At 32.6% G+C, this 19240-nt stretch overlaps 3 protein-coding genes across 3 annotated transcripts; all 3 read left to right on the top strand.

Annotated features, from left to right (window-relative positions):
• The first annotated feature begins 1369 nt into the window (after nucleotides 1-1369).
• Nucleotides 1370-7862, top strand: LOC125067496. Its single transcript, XM_047676156.1, has 3 exons — nucleotides 1370-1427; nucleotides 6901-7242; nucleotides 7780-7862. The coding sequence occupies exons 1-3, from the start codon at nucleotides 1370-1372 to the stop codon at nucleotides 7860-7862; spliced, it is 483 nt and encodes a 160-aa protein (XP_047532112.1).
• An 89-nt stretch (nucleotides 7863-7951) lies between these two features.
• LOC125067495 (DNA primase large subunit-like) lies at nucleotides 7952-9303 on the top strand. The gene has a single exon (XM_047676154.1). It carries the CDS (start codon nucleotides 8056-8058, stop codon nucleotides 9301-9303), a length of 1248 nt encoding a protein of 415 aa, XP_047532110.1. The 5' UTR covers nucleotides 7952-8055.
• Nucleotides 9304-9868: 565 nt separating this feature from the next.
• LOC125067544 (activin receptor type-2A-like) lies at nucleotides 9869-19189 on the top strand. Its single transcript, XM_047676205.1, has 5 exons — nucleotides 9869-10248; nucleotides 12038-12957; nucleotides 13283-13650; nucleotides 14223-14373; nucleotides 15062-19189. Exons 1-5 carry the CDS (start codon nucleotides 10206-10208, stop codon nucleotides 15242-15244), a joined length of 1665 nt encoding a protein of 554 aa, XP_047532161.1. The 5' UTR covers nucleotides 9869-10205; the 3' UTR covers nucleotides 15245-19189.
• The last annotated feature ends 51 nt before the right edge of the window (nucleotides 19190-19240 follow it).

The raw sequence follows: 19240 nt of genomic DNA, 5'->3' as shown, positions 1-19240 counted from the left end.
ATTTATATTAAAAAATAAGGATAATTCTAAAACCTTGTCACTATGAATTTCATTAAAAAAAATTTCAAACAATATATCAGAATTAGTCGTAAATGAAATATGTTAATAATATTGACCTGCCGACAACCTGCACAAAGGCTAGTGGCGCCTCTGTGATTAACGTTGTAAACTCATACGTGAAATCGAGCTGTTTGTTAGCATGTATTTAAATACAGACTGACAAAGCATGTAATTTTTTATTTAATATATTACAATAATCGTATTGAAACAAATAAATATTAACAAGAAAGTTATAATGAAGTGATTATGAAACCCACTCTTAATAATAACAAAGATTGACATGACTAAAATTAATATTAACATTATATTAATACTGGTCGTAAAAAAAAAGTTGAAGCACATGTTTTTTTTTTTAATAAGGTGTATTGCCTCCGCGTTCCCTTATGACAGATCTAATCGGTTCCGCATAGATCTGATTACAGTTATTAAACGTTCTTGCGGAATATTGTTCCATTCGTATGAAATCGCTGTTCCTATTGGCTGCCTCTGTTGTGGGTACAGGATTTCTCGCATAATTATATAGCTTTTTTTCAACTGTCCCAAATATGCTCAATGAGATTAATATTCAGGCTGCATGCTGGCCAATTCATGGTACGTAACCCAACTTCTTAGCAATATTGCCGAATTGGTGCAACTGAGAAATTGAGAGCTGAAATGGCCCAGTGGTTAGAACGCGTGCATCTTAACCAATAATTACGGGTTCAAACCCAGGCAAGCACCACTGAATTTTCATGTGCTTAATTTGTGTTTATAATTCATCTCGTGCTCGGCGGTGAAGGAAAACATCGTGAGGAAACCTGCATGTGTCTAATGTCAACGAAATTCTGCCACATGTTTATCCACCAACCCGCATTGGAGCAGCGTGGTGGAATATCCTCCAAACTTTCTCCTCAAAGGGAGAGGAGGCCTTAGCCCAGCAGTGGAAAATTTACAGGCTGTTAATGTAATGTAATGTAAACAGTAAAATTTCCGCCTGGCCGCCAAAAAATTCGACCCACCCGTAATTTTTTACTTACAAATTGTTATCTTAGCTATGTGACGACCTAGGTGGATTGTTTTGCTTATGGGGCATACATTTAACATTTTATGACCCACTTGATATTGATTTGGAGCAGTTGTAAGTGTTCTTGAGGGTATATGGAATATTTTTAAAGTTCAGTACTTAAGAAAACGTTACTTTGTGCACAAAGTGCATGGTTAGTTTATTTCCAATTCTTAACGCGGAATCATTTCAGTTCGATTTTTATTATTGATTAAGTGTATAAAACTTTGTTGGATCAATAATTTTAATAAGTTTTAACCATAAAAAATGGATACTACTGAAGCAGAAGCTGCTCAAGTCGTAGCTCTTATTCGTGAGGGGTTAAGTCAGCGAAATGTGGCTAGAAGACTAAAATTAAGTCGTTCAGCAGTGCGAAGAGTGTATAAACGTTACTGGGAGACGGGGGAGGATCGCCGGAGACCAGGATCTGGCAGAGGGCGTGTCACGAACCCGACCGATGAAAGTTATATTGCTTTGACGTCTTTAAGAAACCGACATCTTTCGGCTGTTGACGTTCAAGGTAGACTCCGAGAAAGTCGTGGAGTGTATGTGAGTGAAAATACTGTAAGAAGAAGACTTCGAGAGCAAAACTTAACCCCTCACAAGCCAACGACAGGACCAAAACTCACAGCATCCCATCGACAAGCGAGATTACAATTTGCTTGACAGCACGTCGATTGGACACTGGACCAATGGGAGACAGTATTGTTCAGTGATGAAAGCCGAATGTCTCTAGTAGGCTCTGATGGACGACGTAACGTCATGCGAAGGCCAGGAGAACGCTACACTCAGTGTTACGTTCGAGAAACAGTCCGGTTTGGTGGAGGCACTACAATGTTTTGGGGAGGTATTTCTTTGACGGGACGTACTAAGCTGGTTTTTTTCCGTAATCGTGCTGTTAAAGCTGAATCTTACATAACGGACATTCTGGAGTCTCATGTGATAAGAGGAGGAAACACTCGCTAATAAAGTAAGATTTAGGCACCCATATTTAAAAACAAACAGCATAATCGTTTTGTACACAAAAAAATAAAATTACGTAGAATTTTATGTTTTCGTCTTTTGTCACATTTTTACCTAAAAACCTATTTTTTGCGCCCTATTTCTGTTTTTGACAATCCTACAATTGCAGTTTTTTCATTATTAATGTAAAAAATATAAATATGTGGTAGTTACACTACCACATATTTATATTTTTTAGCCATGCGATAGCTTTTTTACAAAAAATGTAGGTGGGTCGATTTTTTGGCGGCCAGTATGTTTCGTTGGGAAGATGAAACAATAAATCGGTCGTCAAAACGGATGGTGACGGACTCCTGCCGGTACTGAGGCTCCTTTTGTAAGATCGTTTCTCACAAACCTTCGGTATACTCTGGGAACGATAGACTGATTTAAATTTTGAATTTCATACAAGCTCGTTGATCTAAGGTTTGCCGCACTAATGCCACGATTTGAGCGGCTTGTTCGAAAGAGGTATATATTTATGGTTAATAAACTTTCGTTGAATTTAAAAGGCTAATAATAATTTTAATTGATAATAATAATTTATATCACAAAAACAAAAAATAACAAAAATAATTATTTTAAAACTTGACTCTAACACACGAATTTGAGACTATGCATACATTTTTTTTCTCGGCTATAATTTTATCATTTACTGCATTTCTATTTTTAATTTTTATACTTAATGGACAGTCTCGACATTTTCATTTAGTTTAACCTAAAAAGTTTTCATGCTTATCAAAAATATGATTAATTCGAAAGTAATTATGAACTTTGATGCAGTTTATGAGTCTAATTTTAATTCATTAATAAGATATTAAGACTTTTTAATTAATATTATGTATTTTAAGGTACTTAAATGGTAAAAATTTTTAATTGAGTTTTTTTATAATTATTATTTATAATTTATCAACGATTATATCACTATTTATCTTTTATAATTATAAAATATATAAAAAATACATTATTAATTTTTCGGAAGGTTATTATAAATTTTAATTTATTCTACAAAATACATTTCACAATTATAAATGACATTCTTAACATAAATTATTCATTCGTAAACATTTTGTAGGTAAAGCATGTACTGCTTCACCTGCCATTGGGGAAATGGCGGTTTATATAGAGTTTGGCATAGACATTAATATAGAGTTTGTAAGTCTGCGGAACACTGGCTCTCAGTCGAATATATTCATTGCTTGAACAAGTAACCTCGACGTGAATTGATTAACGAGTAAGTGTAGCGAGTTTCTAATAGATATATCTCTAAAAACTCTTTTTCAATAAAGGCATCGAGCTAGGGACTCTGTAATGTTTGCTGACACCGGTAGAATACAAATTTCCTAAGTTCACCTAAATAATAAAGTACACACACCGAACCCGAGTCCCATTTAATAAATAAAATCTACGTGACGTGTTCTGTGTGAAGGAAATATTTATAAGATAGTATCCTAACTGAAATATGAAACGAACAAAACAAAACAAGGTTCTCTAAAACCAAAAAATACCCGATCTTCGTATCGACCGGTAGTTTAACACTCGGCGTCGTAAGCGGTTTCATTTTTTAAAGTCGTTACGATGTTACTTTGTGGCATTTACCGGTTAAGCACAACCCAGTTATTAGATATTCTACGCCAAACAGCAATACTTAGTATAGTCGTATTCTGGTTTGAAGGATGACCGTCCTCTTACCACCACTTCCTCATATCTAAAGAACTAAGATGGTATGTCCCCCGTGCCTATATTTACACTGGCTCACTCAGCCTTCAAAATTGCATCCTAGTGAATAAAACAGTTATTTAAGTTTTACATAATATTCATTGAATCTTAGATATGACTATTATAAAAATTCTCAATAAGTAGTAATCCCAACTGTTAACGTAACACCTAGAGTATAAAAAGTATTGTTATTATTTTTAAGTCAACTTAATCACTTGACGTATGACTAATAAAATAAACAAGATTAAAAAAAAAAAGATACATAATACTAGCGTATCAACTATCAATTGTTTGGTCAAGAACTTCAAATAAGACAAAAGAAAGAATTTAATGCATGCAGGTGACATGAGAAATTTCTTGACTTGCAATGTGGTGTCAAGGTAAAATTATTGATCTGCCTGTTGTTAAGCGTCGACTGCAATGCATGAATATTAATAATTCAGGGGTAAAATTTTACTGTCAAATCAGTCTTACAAAGGGTGGAAACTGGGACATTTTAAGAGACAAGTGTTGGTAAGATGAACTTGGTACATTTTAGAATTTTATTCACTTTTTAAGTTTAAGAAGATGTTATAATAGTAAAAATCGTGTATGTTAATAGCGGAAGTCGATTTTTGTCCCAGTGATTATGGGACAATAACTAAAGCACATAAAAAATCGCTTTTGGTCTCATTTTGAAGAGCTCCAGACGTAGATGTACAGAAAAAAGAGGATTCTTGATTGCAATTTACTAAATTGTTGCGATTTAAGAAATAATTGTTTAATAAACTTTTAAAAATAAAAATATATTGGCCGGTTACAGATAGGCGCTATGGTTATATAAAAAACATACTAAACTACTACGACATACATAAAATTAAATTAAATTGTTATCAATAAACTCCAATTCTAACTGAACTAATAACTAAACAAACACTATATAAGAACATTTAAGATAAAAAAAAAAAAAAATTTAACATTTTGGCGCCAAATGTAGATGAGTGATATGCAGTTTGCAATGAAATGAAATCAAAATGAACCCTGTCATATAGGTTTGGAAATTCCTAAAAAAATATTGAATAAGCGCGAAGTTTCGAGGGCGACCCACTAGTATGATATGAACAGGGCCTGCACTAGAAATTATTGTCATATATGTATATTATAGCCTAAGTACATATAGGTACATACTTTACATAATAATTTGTTCTTTTTTGTTCACCGTAAACAGATATATATATTTTCTCTACATTTGTATCCATTTTTATAAAATGAAAAGTGATTGCAATCGGTGGTATTTAACTGGGTTACAGCTATATATTCTTGTTGATAATATTAACAATTTGTCTAATCATACTGGGTAAATGAATACATTAAATGAGAATCAGGCCCCTCTTAATTCATGGTGGAAAACATGATCAAATCTTGAACCATCGGTAAGAGATCTCAGGAGGTCTTTAAATATTTTAGAGAGATCGCCAGAACTCCGCGGCGACCCGGGCGCTTGATGTGCATAAGGTGCAGCCGAGGATCAAACTATTCTATATGGGGGACGTCAACCACGTGATGACGAAAAAGGAGGTATAAGGGTATAAGGTCACTTTGTTGTCCGTGTGTCTGCCTGTCTGACTGTCTATCAAAACCCTTTGGTACAACAATATTATTAATGCCACCGCAGCAAAAAATAAAAACATTCTGCTAATGCGCCATCATATGATAGATAAGATGAGCTTAGGTTTAATTTACTATATATCTATATAAATAATAAATCGAGGGTGAAATATTATATACTTAGTTACAGGAAAAGTGAAAATAATACTATATCTTAATTTCACGAATTTAACGTCATTTTATCAACAAGCGAAAGGCATAATTTAAATATACTAATTATGTGATAGCAATCATTTACAGACAACACCGATATATCACACTGATAGATAACGAGTACTACTTAATAATTTTCTACATATAAATAATATAGCTAAACAATTTTGGTTCCTAGATTATTTTTGTCTCCTTGTACCTATTGATAGGCTGACGGGCAAATAAGAAACCTAATAATACGTGGTTCCTCTAATCACCAAACTTCCCCTTACATTTACATTAATCATCAGATAACCTGTTTGCTAGACCACCTACACATATGAGATAAAAATACCTAAGTGACTTAAATTATTAGCTTCAGCTAAATATTGTGTTAGCTTTTTGAGTTTTAAGTGCATTTTATTTTCAATAGGACAACCAAGAGTAGATTCAATATCACATAAATATAAAAAAATACATTTTAAAATTATCTTTATTCATACAGTACATATATGCGTGCGTTTCGTGTGATGGTGCTGCTTAACTGTTGAGTCCAAATTTCCACGAAGACCATTTACGCCCCTACAATGAAGAAAACATTCGAAATCAATAAAGACAGACAGATTTACTTTTGCATTTATAATGTTAGTATATTAGTATAGGATAGAAAAGTTTTTATGTTTATTCTTTAATTGTAATTGTATAGGGCTTCAATCAAATCTTTTATATATATTTTTTATATTTACCAGAAAAGTCGTTAGACAGCTGTACACAACGATTGACCTTTTTTTTTGCTACTTTCGAAAGTCTTCTGTTTTAGGACGGTTAATATTTGATTTCATACAAAATCAATTATATTTATAAGCTGGATATAAAAGGGACTATCTGGAATGCTATCTGGCAGCCCAGCCTGTTTTTGTCAAAGTGATGTATGATCTAGAGATGTGCATTATAATCAAATAATCGATAGTATAATAATTTATTGACATTGAGAACTTAAATATATACGAAAACTTAAAAATAACTACTGCAATTTTAATATACTGTACTTAAATTTATTATTGCGTTATTACTTTAATGATATTCAACTACACAAAACGGCACAAACATATTATTTGGAATTAGAGATAAACCTTTGCCTCGCCAGCTTTTTACAATCACCATAAAACTATCTAGATGAATCTAGACTGCGTAATTTATTAAAAAAGAAAGTTGGAATTTAAAATATTGTAACAGAATATTGGATATAATTAAAAAAAAAAAAACATGTACGTAATATGTTGTTGGTTGTCACATAGATGGAGTGTGCCTAAATAATTTGAGCTACGCTGACGACATGGTGCTGCTGAGTGCCTCGGTCTGTGGTATAAGGTCACTTTTAAAAAAATGTGAGGAATATGCAACTCAACATGGACTGATATATAATGCGAAGAAAAGTCAGTACATGGTCTTTGAGAGCAAATCTGAGGGGAGAAATATTGAAGTGCCTATCATACAGCTTAATTCGGTACCCTTAGAAAGAGTTCATACATTTAAGTATCTCGGCCATATACTCACCCCAGATCTCAAGGACAATATGGATATTGAACGAGAACGAAGGGCTCTGTCGGCCAGAGCTAACATGATATTCCGCAGGTTTGGTAAGTGTGCAAAAGAGGTGAAAATTACATTGTTTAGAGCTTTTTGTAATACTTTCTACACCTGTTCTTTGTGGAGGAATTATACGAAACGAGCATATGGAGCCCTTCGTGTTCAATACAATGACGCTTTTAGGGTGCTGATGGGGCTGTCTCGTTCTTGCAGTGCCTCCACCATGTTTGCAGAGGCTCGCGTACACTGCTTTTGGACTATAATGAGGAGGAGAGCGGCATCTCTTGTACAGCGAGTGCGTGACAGCCCAAACAACATCCTAAAAATGATAGCAGGAAGACTAGACTGTATAGACCTATATGTTGTATTGCTGTGGACTGCATGCTCCCAGCTATCGTATTGATTTTTAATTTTTGTAATTGAAATAGTTTATAAATTTACTAACATTTAAATATAAGTTACATTCTACTAACAAAACTATGGGATCTAATTTCTTGAAATAAACATATTATTATTATTATTATTAATATCGTTTATACAATTATATCGATTAACGATTATCACTAACCGTAATCTGTTGACTCAAGTACCAAAACGACAGCCGCTGGTGCAGAGTGTCGTCTCGTTCGTTTTAAATCAAGAAACAGTTCGTTCGTTCTTTATAAAGTAACTAGTTCTTAAAACCGTTTCTGAAAAAAACTCCCAGCACTAGTTGACTTGACTGTTATTATTTGACATCTGACAAGTACGTACATTAAATAAGTTTTTTCGAATGTTTTTAATCATAGAATAGAAATATAATAGTCAAACATTATTCTTGTAAAATATTTTGATATCTCTTTTACCCTATATGTGCTCCGGGTATGTCTTTTTTTTATTTAACTCCGGTAAAAGGCGACTTACCAATATATTTGTTAGAAAATATAGTTATTAAGAGATTGGATTTTTTAAAGAGTTTTATTAAGAAGCAAAACATCGTTTACAACGAATATGTTATGGAAGGAAGTGTGTATGATACTGTGGGCCATTATATGCTTTGTATCATAGTTATTTTAGAAGGTAACTCGGAATTTACACAGTTTTTCATAAAAGCTGAAGAATCATTGTTTATACACAGATTAAAAACACTTGCTGCCTATGATTTGAGATGTTTTGCTAAAAAACTTCTTCGTATTATTAGAAAACATCCAACAAATTTAAATTTTCTTAATTCTCTCAGTTCACTTTGTCAACATTTAATATTAAAGCATGTTGTACATCATATCTGCTCTGATACATGTGTCGAAAACTGTTCCCTACATTCAATAAAAGTATATTTTAAACATTGCCTCACATTTATAGCTAAGAGACAAGTCGAAATTAAACATGGCATAGCTTATATACCTTGTAGCAAATGGAAGATTTACTTAATACAATTATTTAAAGACAATCTTAGAAATAGATTGTCTCGAACAAATTTAGATAGCTTACACAATGATCCAAGGATAATTGACATCAGGAGATTAGTCAGAAAAGAAATTCCAATATTAAATAATTCTGAGAATAATATTTTAACAAGTAATGAAGTTGATAATTGTTCTAAACACTTTCCCCCTTGTATGCTTAACTTCCATCAAAGTCTACGAAATAAGCACAGATTATCACACAATCAGAGATTCTCTTATAGTTTATTTTTAAAAGACATTGGTATGCCGGTGGAAGAGGCTGTAAAATTTTGGAGAAATGAATACCAACAAGTCCCTAATGGTAAACATAAATGTTGCCATAGTTGGAAAAATGATGAGAAGAAATTTATTTATGGAATAAGGCACTTATATGGATTAGAGGGTGGTAAAAAAAGTTATTCATCTGGAAACTGCTTACGTTTGCAAGGCTTTACTGAAGGCAGCTGCCCATTCAAAACTTTTGACAGTGAAGCAATATTGCAGCTATTAGATATAAAAAAAACTGATCCCTCATGGTCACAAATGAAGAAACTTCAAGAACAACATCAGTACACATGTGCTTGTAAGTTGTATTTTCAAAAGAGATTTCACCGTGTCTCAAATAATGTCTGTGATAGTAACTTTAATTTCAGTCCTGTTAAGTATTACTTTGCAACAAAATGTTAACTGATATGAATTTGTATATCTTTAAAATATGATTAAAAACATTTTTATACAAAACAACATTGTTTTTATTTCTCACCAACCCCTACAAGGTTAAGTAATAAAAAGTAAGGTTTAGTAATAAATATAAATACATGTACAAAATTAATCAATAAATAATATGTTTTTATTCGTGAATGCTATTCAGTAAATTAATTTATTGAAGTCACTAGAAATGTGATTATTATAAATTCCAAAGAAAAAAAGCTTTACATACAAAAACAAAATATTATCAAAGAAGATAATAAAATTCAATGGGTAGGGTAGAGTATATCCTTAGATATAAAATTGTTGAATAAAAATATATTGTCCCAATTTTATACAATAAAATTAAATATATGTAAAATACATTTATTTTTAATACAATGTATTAAATTTTTTGCTACTTACATAATAAAATATTTATTAGACCATACCAAAGTAATTTAGATTATAATTAAGTAAATATTAAAAGATACTAAAAATACTATATCCAATAGGTAGTGACTTTTGATTAGTCAAGAAACTGGCAACCCGGTATACGACTGCGATCTAAAACGTCAAAAAAAAAAGCGAAGCTTGTGATTTGATTAGTTATTTGTTCTATTATTTTTACAAAATCTCGACTCAATCACAGCAATAATCTCATTGTTTAGGTTAAGATTTGATCGGTGACATATAATATTTGGGGCAGTTTTATTGTGTTTTCAGTGAAGTGAGTTAAGAGTGATATTTTTATGTGCGTTGTTTAGCTGACGGTCTGTCATGTACTTATATTGGAGGTTTCTTAAATAGACCTTTGATGTCGGGGCTGTGTATAAAAATAACATTGGATTGTCGCGACCGTTCGGGCGGTGGTGCCTAATCCCGCCTGCGCCCCTTTCACGATGGCTTCTAAGAATTTATTGTTTATATCTTTCATAGTTTTGGGTAAGTAAACCAAAGTGTAACAAACATTCCTTAACCAATTATCCAATTGATACTCTCGATATACAATCAGATGTAGTCATGAAATTTTAATGAAGAGGATTGATTTAGTTTTAGGTCATGTATATGTTCAATTCCGAATTTGTGTATGTGTGAGTTTAGTAAAATTTTATACATGTAACTTTTGTCAGTAATTCTAGTTATATTCTGAATAATAAATACAATGATTACAGTAAGTTTCTTACAAACACAACAAAAAAAAATATATGAGTATTTTACTTCATAAATAGTATTATATTGATATATTTATATAAAAGTTTATTTATAAAAGAAAAATATTCCATAATTACAATTCTAATGTTGTCTCATTATTTGTTTTGTTAATTCTTCAAGGGCTTGAAAAAAATAGGTAATAGAGGAATTTGTTATTATTAAAAAAATATGTATACCTATTTATACATTTAAACATGGGTCGCCACCATCCAAGGAAATTCGTACTGTAAGATATGTTACTACATTTATCGTTAATGCATCACCAGCCTCGGAAACTATATTAAACCTTTAAGGCTTATATGATAGATGACAATAAAATAGTAGCCAGTTCAATGTTACACCCTTAAGCAAATTTGTCCTCTCATGTATAGGTTTGAATTCCACCACACTTTTCCAGTATGGGTTGGTGGATACACATGTAATTTTCTTCACAATGTTTTAGTTTCCTGCTGAGTATGAATCAAATTATAAACACAAATGAAACCTTGGTGGGGTTTGAACTGGCAATCTTTGACTATATGGCTAAAAATAAGTGTGGAGTCAGTTTTTATTTTTTATATTTTAATTATTTTAATCTTATAAGTTGTAGTTTATATATTAAACTGCTTTAAACATTGCTCAAGTGAGATAATGTTGTTACATGAAACAGAGTTCCATTTCTAATGGTTTATGATATCTAAACATTTATAATGAAAGTTAACTTTTTTAACAACAGGTGAGCATATAAAAAACATAACAAATGATATTTTTTTAATTATTTTTCTTAGCTTTGATAGGTCAAAAAAGCTTAGTGGAATAACAATTGTAGAAATTGTGAAAAAGGTTGGGTTAAGATTCAGCCCTACTGTAATTGCTAGTTTTTAATTTGTGTTTGCAAATTATTTCAACTATTCTAACAAGTAGTGTCGGTTTAGATTTGATTATAGACACTTAATATAGTTTGTTAAATGATGATCCAAAAACATAAAACATGCTTGTGAAAGCCTACTTGAATAAAGTATATTTTAATTGGTTCTAAGATAAATTATATCTTCATATTACTTTTATATTCAAAATATATTTATGTTTGTATATATATATATATATATATATATATATATATATATATACTTTAACTATATACTTTGATAAATAAGTCTCAATATTTACTGTAAAAAGAAATTAAACATTGTCAATTGAGTCAGTTATAAAATATATATATATATAATATATATATAAAATTATAGTACCTTAAGTTCACCCTTCAAGTTTCAATTGTCAAGATGTTTTCTGGATCACCATTCTAAATTTAACTATACCTACTGCACAGAATTTTACAATAAAGATTAACTTATTCTTAAACTGACATACATAATTATTTTTTTCAATTTAAGATTAAAGACATAAGGCTTTAACCACCATGTATTATTGTGCAAAAAATAACATAAATGTATCTTCAATAAAGATGAATAACGAAATATTAAATTATTAGCGATTATAGAACTTTATATTAAATTAAAACTAATTGTTTTATTTCTAGGCATGCATGGAACAATGATCAATGCAGTACAAGCTGCCCCCCCATCGGATGAGAATTTACCACCACGACCTAAAGAGGGTGGAGTCGATACACGTTACTGCGAATTCTTTAACGACAGCATACCACCGCCATGCTACAACACGCAAAATACAACGTGTCCCCCGCGGACTGTAGTAATGGAACAATGCATGCCCATAGAGACAGACAAGAGCAACCATTGCTTCGTTGTTTGGCAATTTGATAACATAACGAACAAAGCAACAGTAAAAGTAAAAGGGTGCTTCCTCGACACCGTCGCGTGTAACGATAGGGCTTCCAATTGTAGACTCCATAATATGAAACTTCCTCTACTTCATTGCTGTTGCGAAGGGGACATGTGCAATGAAAACGCAACGTTTCCGGGACTAGAAGCTGGAATGGCAGCACCGACCGAACTACCTCCAGAACGCATCCCGGCATCTCCTTTACCGACTTCCGAGGATGATACGAAAGCTGTTATAGCCTACACATTGACACCTCTGTTTCTACTATTTGCTATTTTAGTGGGATGTTACCTCTTGTATAGAAAACGTAAGGGGAGCTCATTCGCCGAACTGGGCAGCGCTGAAGCCTCCTTGTCGAGACCACCGTCAGCTGGGGCGGGGATGGAGAACGAAACAGGTGGCCTGCTGAGTCAAGTGACTCTGTGCGAAGTACGAGCTCGTGGCCGATTTGGGGCAGTTTGGAGAGCGAAACTCGGACAGCGAGACGTTGCCGTTAAAGTGTTTCCGTTGCAAGATAAGCAATCGTGGCTGGCAGAGCAGGAAATTTACAGATTGCCCCGCATGGACCACCCAGATATATTACACTACATTGGAGTTGATAAAATGGGAGATAATTTGCAAGCCGAATATTGGCTCATCACTGCCTATCATGAGAAGGTATAAATATAACATTACATCATTCATTTGTTTCTATTAATAAAACAATTACAATAATAGCTATGGGGCGTATTGATAAAATCAAACAAATTTGTCATACATATGTATGCCTGATAAGGATGTCACGAATGTACATAAAGCATAGTTACATAGTATTTAAAACAAAAATGTTTTTTCTATAATATTAGTAAAAATGCAGTGTGTTGCAATGATTGTATATTTTTTTTAAATATTGGGTATGTTGCTTGTCACTTCTCAACTCAATTGTATGAATGATGCAGGTATTTTTTTATGCAGTATAATAGATGAATATTTTGCTTTCTAGGGCTCCTTATGCGATTACCTGAAAGGTCACACCTTAACGTGGCCCGAAGCGTGGCGTGTCGCAGCTTCGGTGGCGCGTGGTCTCGCCCACCTGCACGAGGAAGACGGCGGGAAACCGGCGATAGCGCACCGAGATTTCAAATCAAAGAATGTCTTACTGAAGACGGACTTGAGCGCATGTATAGCCGACTTCGGTCTGGCGTTGGTGTTCGTGGCGGGGCACGGCTGCGGCGACGCGCACGGACAAGTCGGCACGAGGCGCTACATGGCGCCCGAGGTGCTGGACGGAGCCATCAATTTCACCAAGGATGCCTTCCTGAGAATAGACATGTATGCGTGTGCGCTCGTTCTGTGGGAAATATCATCGCGGTAAGTTTAAAAACTTGTTTGTACCTACACAATACCATGGGTTTAAGCATGACAAGCACTATGGCCACCTATCGGTAAGTAGTCACCTTCCCTATAGAGGTGGTCATTGTAAGATATATACACAACTCTCTACACTGCCAACTATTCAGAGTAGATTGCTGATTGGCGGTAGAATTATTGGTTTGTTGGTGGTAACCACCGGCACACACGTAACACAAAACTCTTCCACTCGTGAATACTTCATTCAGAATCATTTACAAGCTCTTATGAATCATAACTACAGATTTGGAATAAAAACGTACAGGTACATGAAAAATAAACTAAATCATGATTTAAAGATATACCAAAGATACAACATGTCTGGACAATGTTTAATTAAAGAAAAAAGTTCTCTTGAATCATCAGATTACAATACGATTAAAACATTAAGTTGTCACCAATTCAAAATAGAGATTTTGCGAAAAAGAACTGATATCAAACTCATTAGATATATTTTATATAATTTTTGTTTCCAATAAATATGTTATAATTGGTTGCCTTTCATAATTATAATTTATTATGTCATAATATAGATGCAAAGATGGAAACATAGAACCAACAGCGCAGTATCGGCTTCCGCTGGAAGAAGAGGTGGGTTCACATCCAGGCCTCGAGGAAATGCAAGAAGCTGTGGTTCAGAGAAAGCTAAGGCCGCACATACCACCTCAGTGGCGCGACCATCCAGTAAGTAACGCCTAATCATTAATAGTGCTTATATTAAAAGTCATACTTACATTGACCATTCAGTATATTCAGGATTATTAGTAAATCGATGTATTCCCGTTAGGAGGTAATAGGGATGACTATTTGCGATAATTTTAACCCCCATAGGCATGATACAGAAATCATTCATCAACAGTTAATCATTTTTAATTTATCACGTCTTTTTAGTTTTTTCAAATTAAGTCAAAAATGCAACTTCAAAAATTTATCAATTTTTTTTTTTTTTTTCTTATTTATAATATTGAACTGATTTATACAATAAAAATGGTATTACAGTTAACATACTGTAACACCAAGAATAAAATCATACATACTAATATAATAAATGCGAAAGTAACTCTGTCTGATACTATATCACGGCAAGCATTGAACCGTTATTTGTAAAATATGGCATGAAGTGAGCTTGAATCTCAAAGGAGGACTGACAACCGTCCTCCAAAACGCGAGTGAAGCTGCGGGCGACAACTGTTATAATATATTTATGTGACTGTAATATGAACTTGACTGATCATACATTCTTTCACTTTACATTATGGTGCGGAATTTTAAAACTCACTAAACGTTTACTGTACGTAAATACGTCATTGTTTTGTAATTATTTCTAGACTCATCCTACTTTTCTGCTTAACATATTAATATTTAATTCCAGGGTCTAGCCGTCATCTGCGATACAATGGAAGAGTGCTGGGACCACGACGCGGAGGCTCGTCTCTCAGCCTCGTGCGTGCTGGAGCGCATCGCAGCACAGCGCCCCCCCACTGCCCCCACCGCCCTCACCCCCGACACGACCCCCCTCCTCATCCACGAGCTAAACGACCAGAACACCTGCTGACCACTGGCCGAGGACTTACCACTGATACAGCTCTGATGCGTTGACGCGGTCGAGTTGCTAAAGTAAGCATGCAGTGATCATTTAAATCTTCGTATTGTTTCTGATGAATGACTGTTGTCGATTTTGTTGTGTAACGTCATCATCAGACTCGTGATGTTGTTAAAGGATGATTATGCAACTGTGTGCATATTTTCGGGACGGATAAATCAGTTGAATAACTATTTATTGGTTCATATATTTTTTATTAATTAATGGTTAGGACGAAAGCTGGAGTTATATAACTTTTTTTTTTACTATTTATATGACTCAGATGAGTTAGTGACTCTTTGAATATTGAAATATAATTTTGTACTAAATAATGAATTACGTAAACACTGTACAAATTTTAAAACAAAGATAAGATTTTGACTCACTCTAATAGTTTATAAATAGTAAATACATAATTTATTTTGTATTTTTTTTTTATATGTATGTGTCTGTTTTTAATATTCATCATGCCAATCATTATGACAAATGTATTCCTTCCAGTGTTGCCATTCTATGAGCACCTTTTTAATAGTTATCAACTTTCAGTCACCTTATGGAAACAAAGAGTGAAATTAATATTTCTAAGGAAACAGTTTATAATAATAAAAGAAAATAACAGATGAGGTAACATTTGGTTACACGATATATTTTTAATTTTGGGGCCAATTGTTTAGTATTTGGCAACACTGCTTAGACACTATTGTAAAATACTCAGCACGGCCGATCAGAGAGCTAAACCGATTTTGCAATAATTTCTATTATAATAGAAAAATTATTATATGCATCGATCAATGCATGTTTAGATGTAGTAGACCGTTTGAATGTCTATTGAGAATACGCTATAATAATTTAACTCAATTTTTAATAAATAATATCTTAATGTAAAATGTTGTTCCCAACTGTCATATCAGTCCATATGACATAAGCTAAGTAACTAAGTAAGCTCGATTGGGATGTAAGTTATGAAATAACGTTAAATTTCGACTATGTGGCGTATCTTTATCAAATATTATACTGTTGGTAACTACAAGTATCTTTGTCAAATATTATTGCAGTTTTTGTATGAACGATACAATTTTTTTGTTTCTTAAAGATAAATTTAATATTAATTCTTGATACAAATAATATTTTTCTTAATATTGTTAAGTTTAACATAAATGCATTAACTTGAAAATATTTTTGTTAAATTTATAAAGCACTATAAAATGTATTAATTTCAAGACACCAAGAAAATATAAATAAATTAGGAACAGATACTAAAGCTATTTTCAAACGTTGGACATTCCGTCGCAAGGTTTCATGTTTAGCCATATTATGTCAATAAAATTTAAATTGTGATGTAAATATTATTATTATTTGCAAAATTCTATGTTTTGTAATATGCAAATTGTGCATTTATTTTTTAAATTGTAAGTTTATAATAACATTTTCACGTGAGTACAATACACCGTACGGCGATAGAATGCGATTAATTGACACTCACGATTGCGCGTACGCTTGTCGACCATTATGGAATTTTATATTCCACGAACTATATACATTTAATTTTCGTGGCCATATTTTTTATCATTATTTTTTTTTTGTAAAAATATTGTTTAATATAAGACATTTAATATTGTTTATATTATGAAAACGTATATTAGCTTATTGTTTAGGTATTATGTATAATTTAATGATGTTTTGATATAAGTATATCCATCCAAAATTAGACTGTTTTACGAAATATATATAAACATATCTTGCCTCACAGTAAACCCCTTCATAACTGCTTTTCATTTATGTCGGCTTAAATTTTGTTAACTCAATAATCTCAGTGGGATAGAACACGAAACGTAACTGAGACGCTTAGTAAAAGTTAATGTTGTGTATAGGTAATATGTTAGGACATTTTTAAAGTTTATTAGCGAACATCGAAAATTTAGTATAATTCATGCGTATATTGTTAAAGTAATGTTTGTAATTAAAGTTTGTTATTTTTCAAGAGGCCTCTATAAGTCTAACCACTTTTTACGTTAAGCATACCATTCTTGTACCATATCCCTAATTATTCTACAATTATTTTATTTTAGTGCACAAAAAAATGTAAAATCACGTTTCATCATTTCCTATAGCATGCAGAGGTTAGTTTTGTTTTACCAAGTTGTTATTTTACAAAAAAAAGTCTGTATAAGACCTATAGTGTCCTCTTCGAACTTCGATTACAAACACCTTATCGTATTTTCATCTGCCTTATATAGCAATATTTTGTGAGGGGTTATAATTACTAATATTGGCATCAGAGAATATCAGTCACAAATTCGAGTATTTTTTTTTTATTTCTATTGCATATCATTGTGAAAATTGACGCGATGAGATCTTTGCGAAAATTCAAGGTCGAATTTGTGTGGCACTTTTCTGACGTTCTATTTCTGCGATGCGTACGAAGTAGCGAGCGCTCTTTTTTAATTGTTATAAAAAATAGCGCTGGCAAATAAAAACAAAATGGCAGGACAAGAAGAGACTTTGGAAAATGCCAAATTTCAAACTGCAGTTTTCAACATACTATTCGTTTCGCCTAATCACTTATTTTAAGAAATTGTAACGGATCGTGCGTTGTAAAAATATCTCGAAAGAAATGTAATTGTATCATAAATTTATTGTGATTTTATATGCATATTGTACTAAATATCAATAGGAAATACGGTTTGATTTCCTACGCCGAGCATATCACCACACATAGACTAAGCGAGTTGCCAAATGTATAGTTTACTTTAAGATTATCTCTGGATGTCATTGTAACGTTGTGGACACATGCAGCTAGTTTAATATTTGATTGATGTGGCCTAATTCTATTGATATTTATATACTTCAAGCCGTTTTTAGTAGCCATTATTAACACACTAAAAAAATCAATAGACTTCGACATTTTATTAATCTAGCCTCTGACTTTATTGAAAAACAAATATGGCGGATGTTATCTGTCAGTGTCTAAAGGCACTTCACTTGGCGTGGCTTGTTCGTATAGCGATACCGCTTCCTTTGTTCATATATTTAGTCTATTTGCAAATATACAAATACCTCATCCACCAATAACTCAAATATGCCAAAATCTTTACTTATTCACAAAAACAAGAGAGTTACAACAGTACTGATTAAATTAAGCGTGGACGGTGAAAAAAAAACTGATAAGTTTGTGTATATTTGCGTTACTTTCCATATTTATGCAAATTAAGTAAAATAATGCGAATACTAGAACACGTTATGCCAAATGTAGTGCCGCCATAATTTTACTAACATTTGACAGTTGTGACTATTGTCCGATTACTATAATCAAGAAACGATTCATTCCGTCTACCTTGCGTAATTTAGTGGCGTTGGATGGTACAAGGATATATGGCAGATGACAGGCATTATTGTTTCATTGATTTGTTTTAAAATTGTAAATGTTAATATAACATTTCTGCTCTGCAATATCATTTTTTGAATATAGTAACCCCGACTTTAATCGTAATATGTATTACCAACACAATACGCAGTACTTATTATTTTGTAAATGACTATTGTTCGAATACTATGTCCGTGCTGTCGCAACATATATACATATGTTAAACTGTCAATGAATAAAATAAGTGTATAAAAGAGATGTTAAAATAATAAAATCTACATTATTTATTATGATTTTGTAATAATATTGTTATTGTTGAATCTGTTATGTTGAAGTTGCAGCTTTAATGCGTTTTATGTAAGTCGTGTCCACAGCTTTAGTATAATTATTGTAAGATAAGCTAGAAGAAATTTAGATTCGTATAGTGTAGGTACTTTTAGATGTTTTATGAGATTCTTCGATCATAGTCGAATTCAGAGTGTCGTGGCGTCAACGATGTTTATCATTTATTTTTTATTTTTAATTAACAAATATAAATGTCTGTTGGAACTTGATGTACTAAAATATATTTTCTAGACATATACGCACTTTTATTTTACCTATCC

This window comes from Vanessa atalanta, chromosome 11, assembly GCF_905147765.1.
Source record: "Vanessa atalanta chromosome 11, ilVanAtal1.2, whole genome shotgun sequence".
NCBI classification, from domain to species: Eukaryota; Metazoa; Arthropoda; class Insecta; order Lepidoptera; family Nymphalidae; genus Vanessa; species Vanessa atalanta.
Note: the sequence above shows the minus strand (reverse complement) of the source record. Positions and strands in the feature narration are given on the sequence as shown.

Coding starts and splice junctions, on each gene's coding strand:
- LOC125067495 (XM_047676154.1), top strand. CDS start 8,056: ATGTCTTTTTTTTATTTAACTCCGGTAAAAGGCGACTTACCAATATAT.
- LOC125067496 (XM_047676156.1), top strand. CDS start 1,370: ATGGATACTACTGAAGCAGAAGCTGCTCAAGTCGTAGCTCTTATTCGT. Junction 1,428..6,900: donor TCTTATTCGTGAGGGGTTAA/GTCAGCGAAATG, acceptor GTTGTCACATAG/ATGGAGTGTGCCTAAATAAT. Junction 7,243..7,779: donor CATGATATTCCGCAGGTTTG/GTAAGTGTGCAA, acceptor TGTTGACTCAAG/TACCAAAACGACAGCCGCTG.
- LOC125067544 (XM_047676205.1), top strand. CDS start 10,206: ATGGCTTCTAAGAATTTATTGTTTATATCTTTCATAGTTTTGG. Junction 13,651..14,222: donor CTGTGGGAAATATCATCGCG/GTAAGTTTAAAA, acceptor GTCATAATATAG/ATGCAAAGATGGAAACATAG. Junction 14,374..15,061: donor CTCAGTGGCGCGACCATCCA/GTAAGTAACGCC, acceptor ATTTAATTCCAG/GGTCTAGCCGTCATCTGCGA.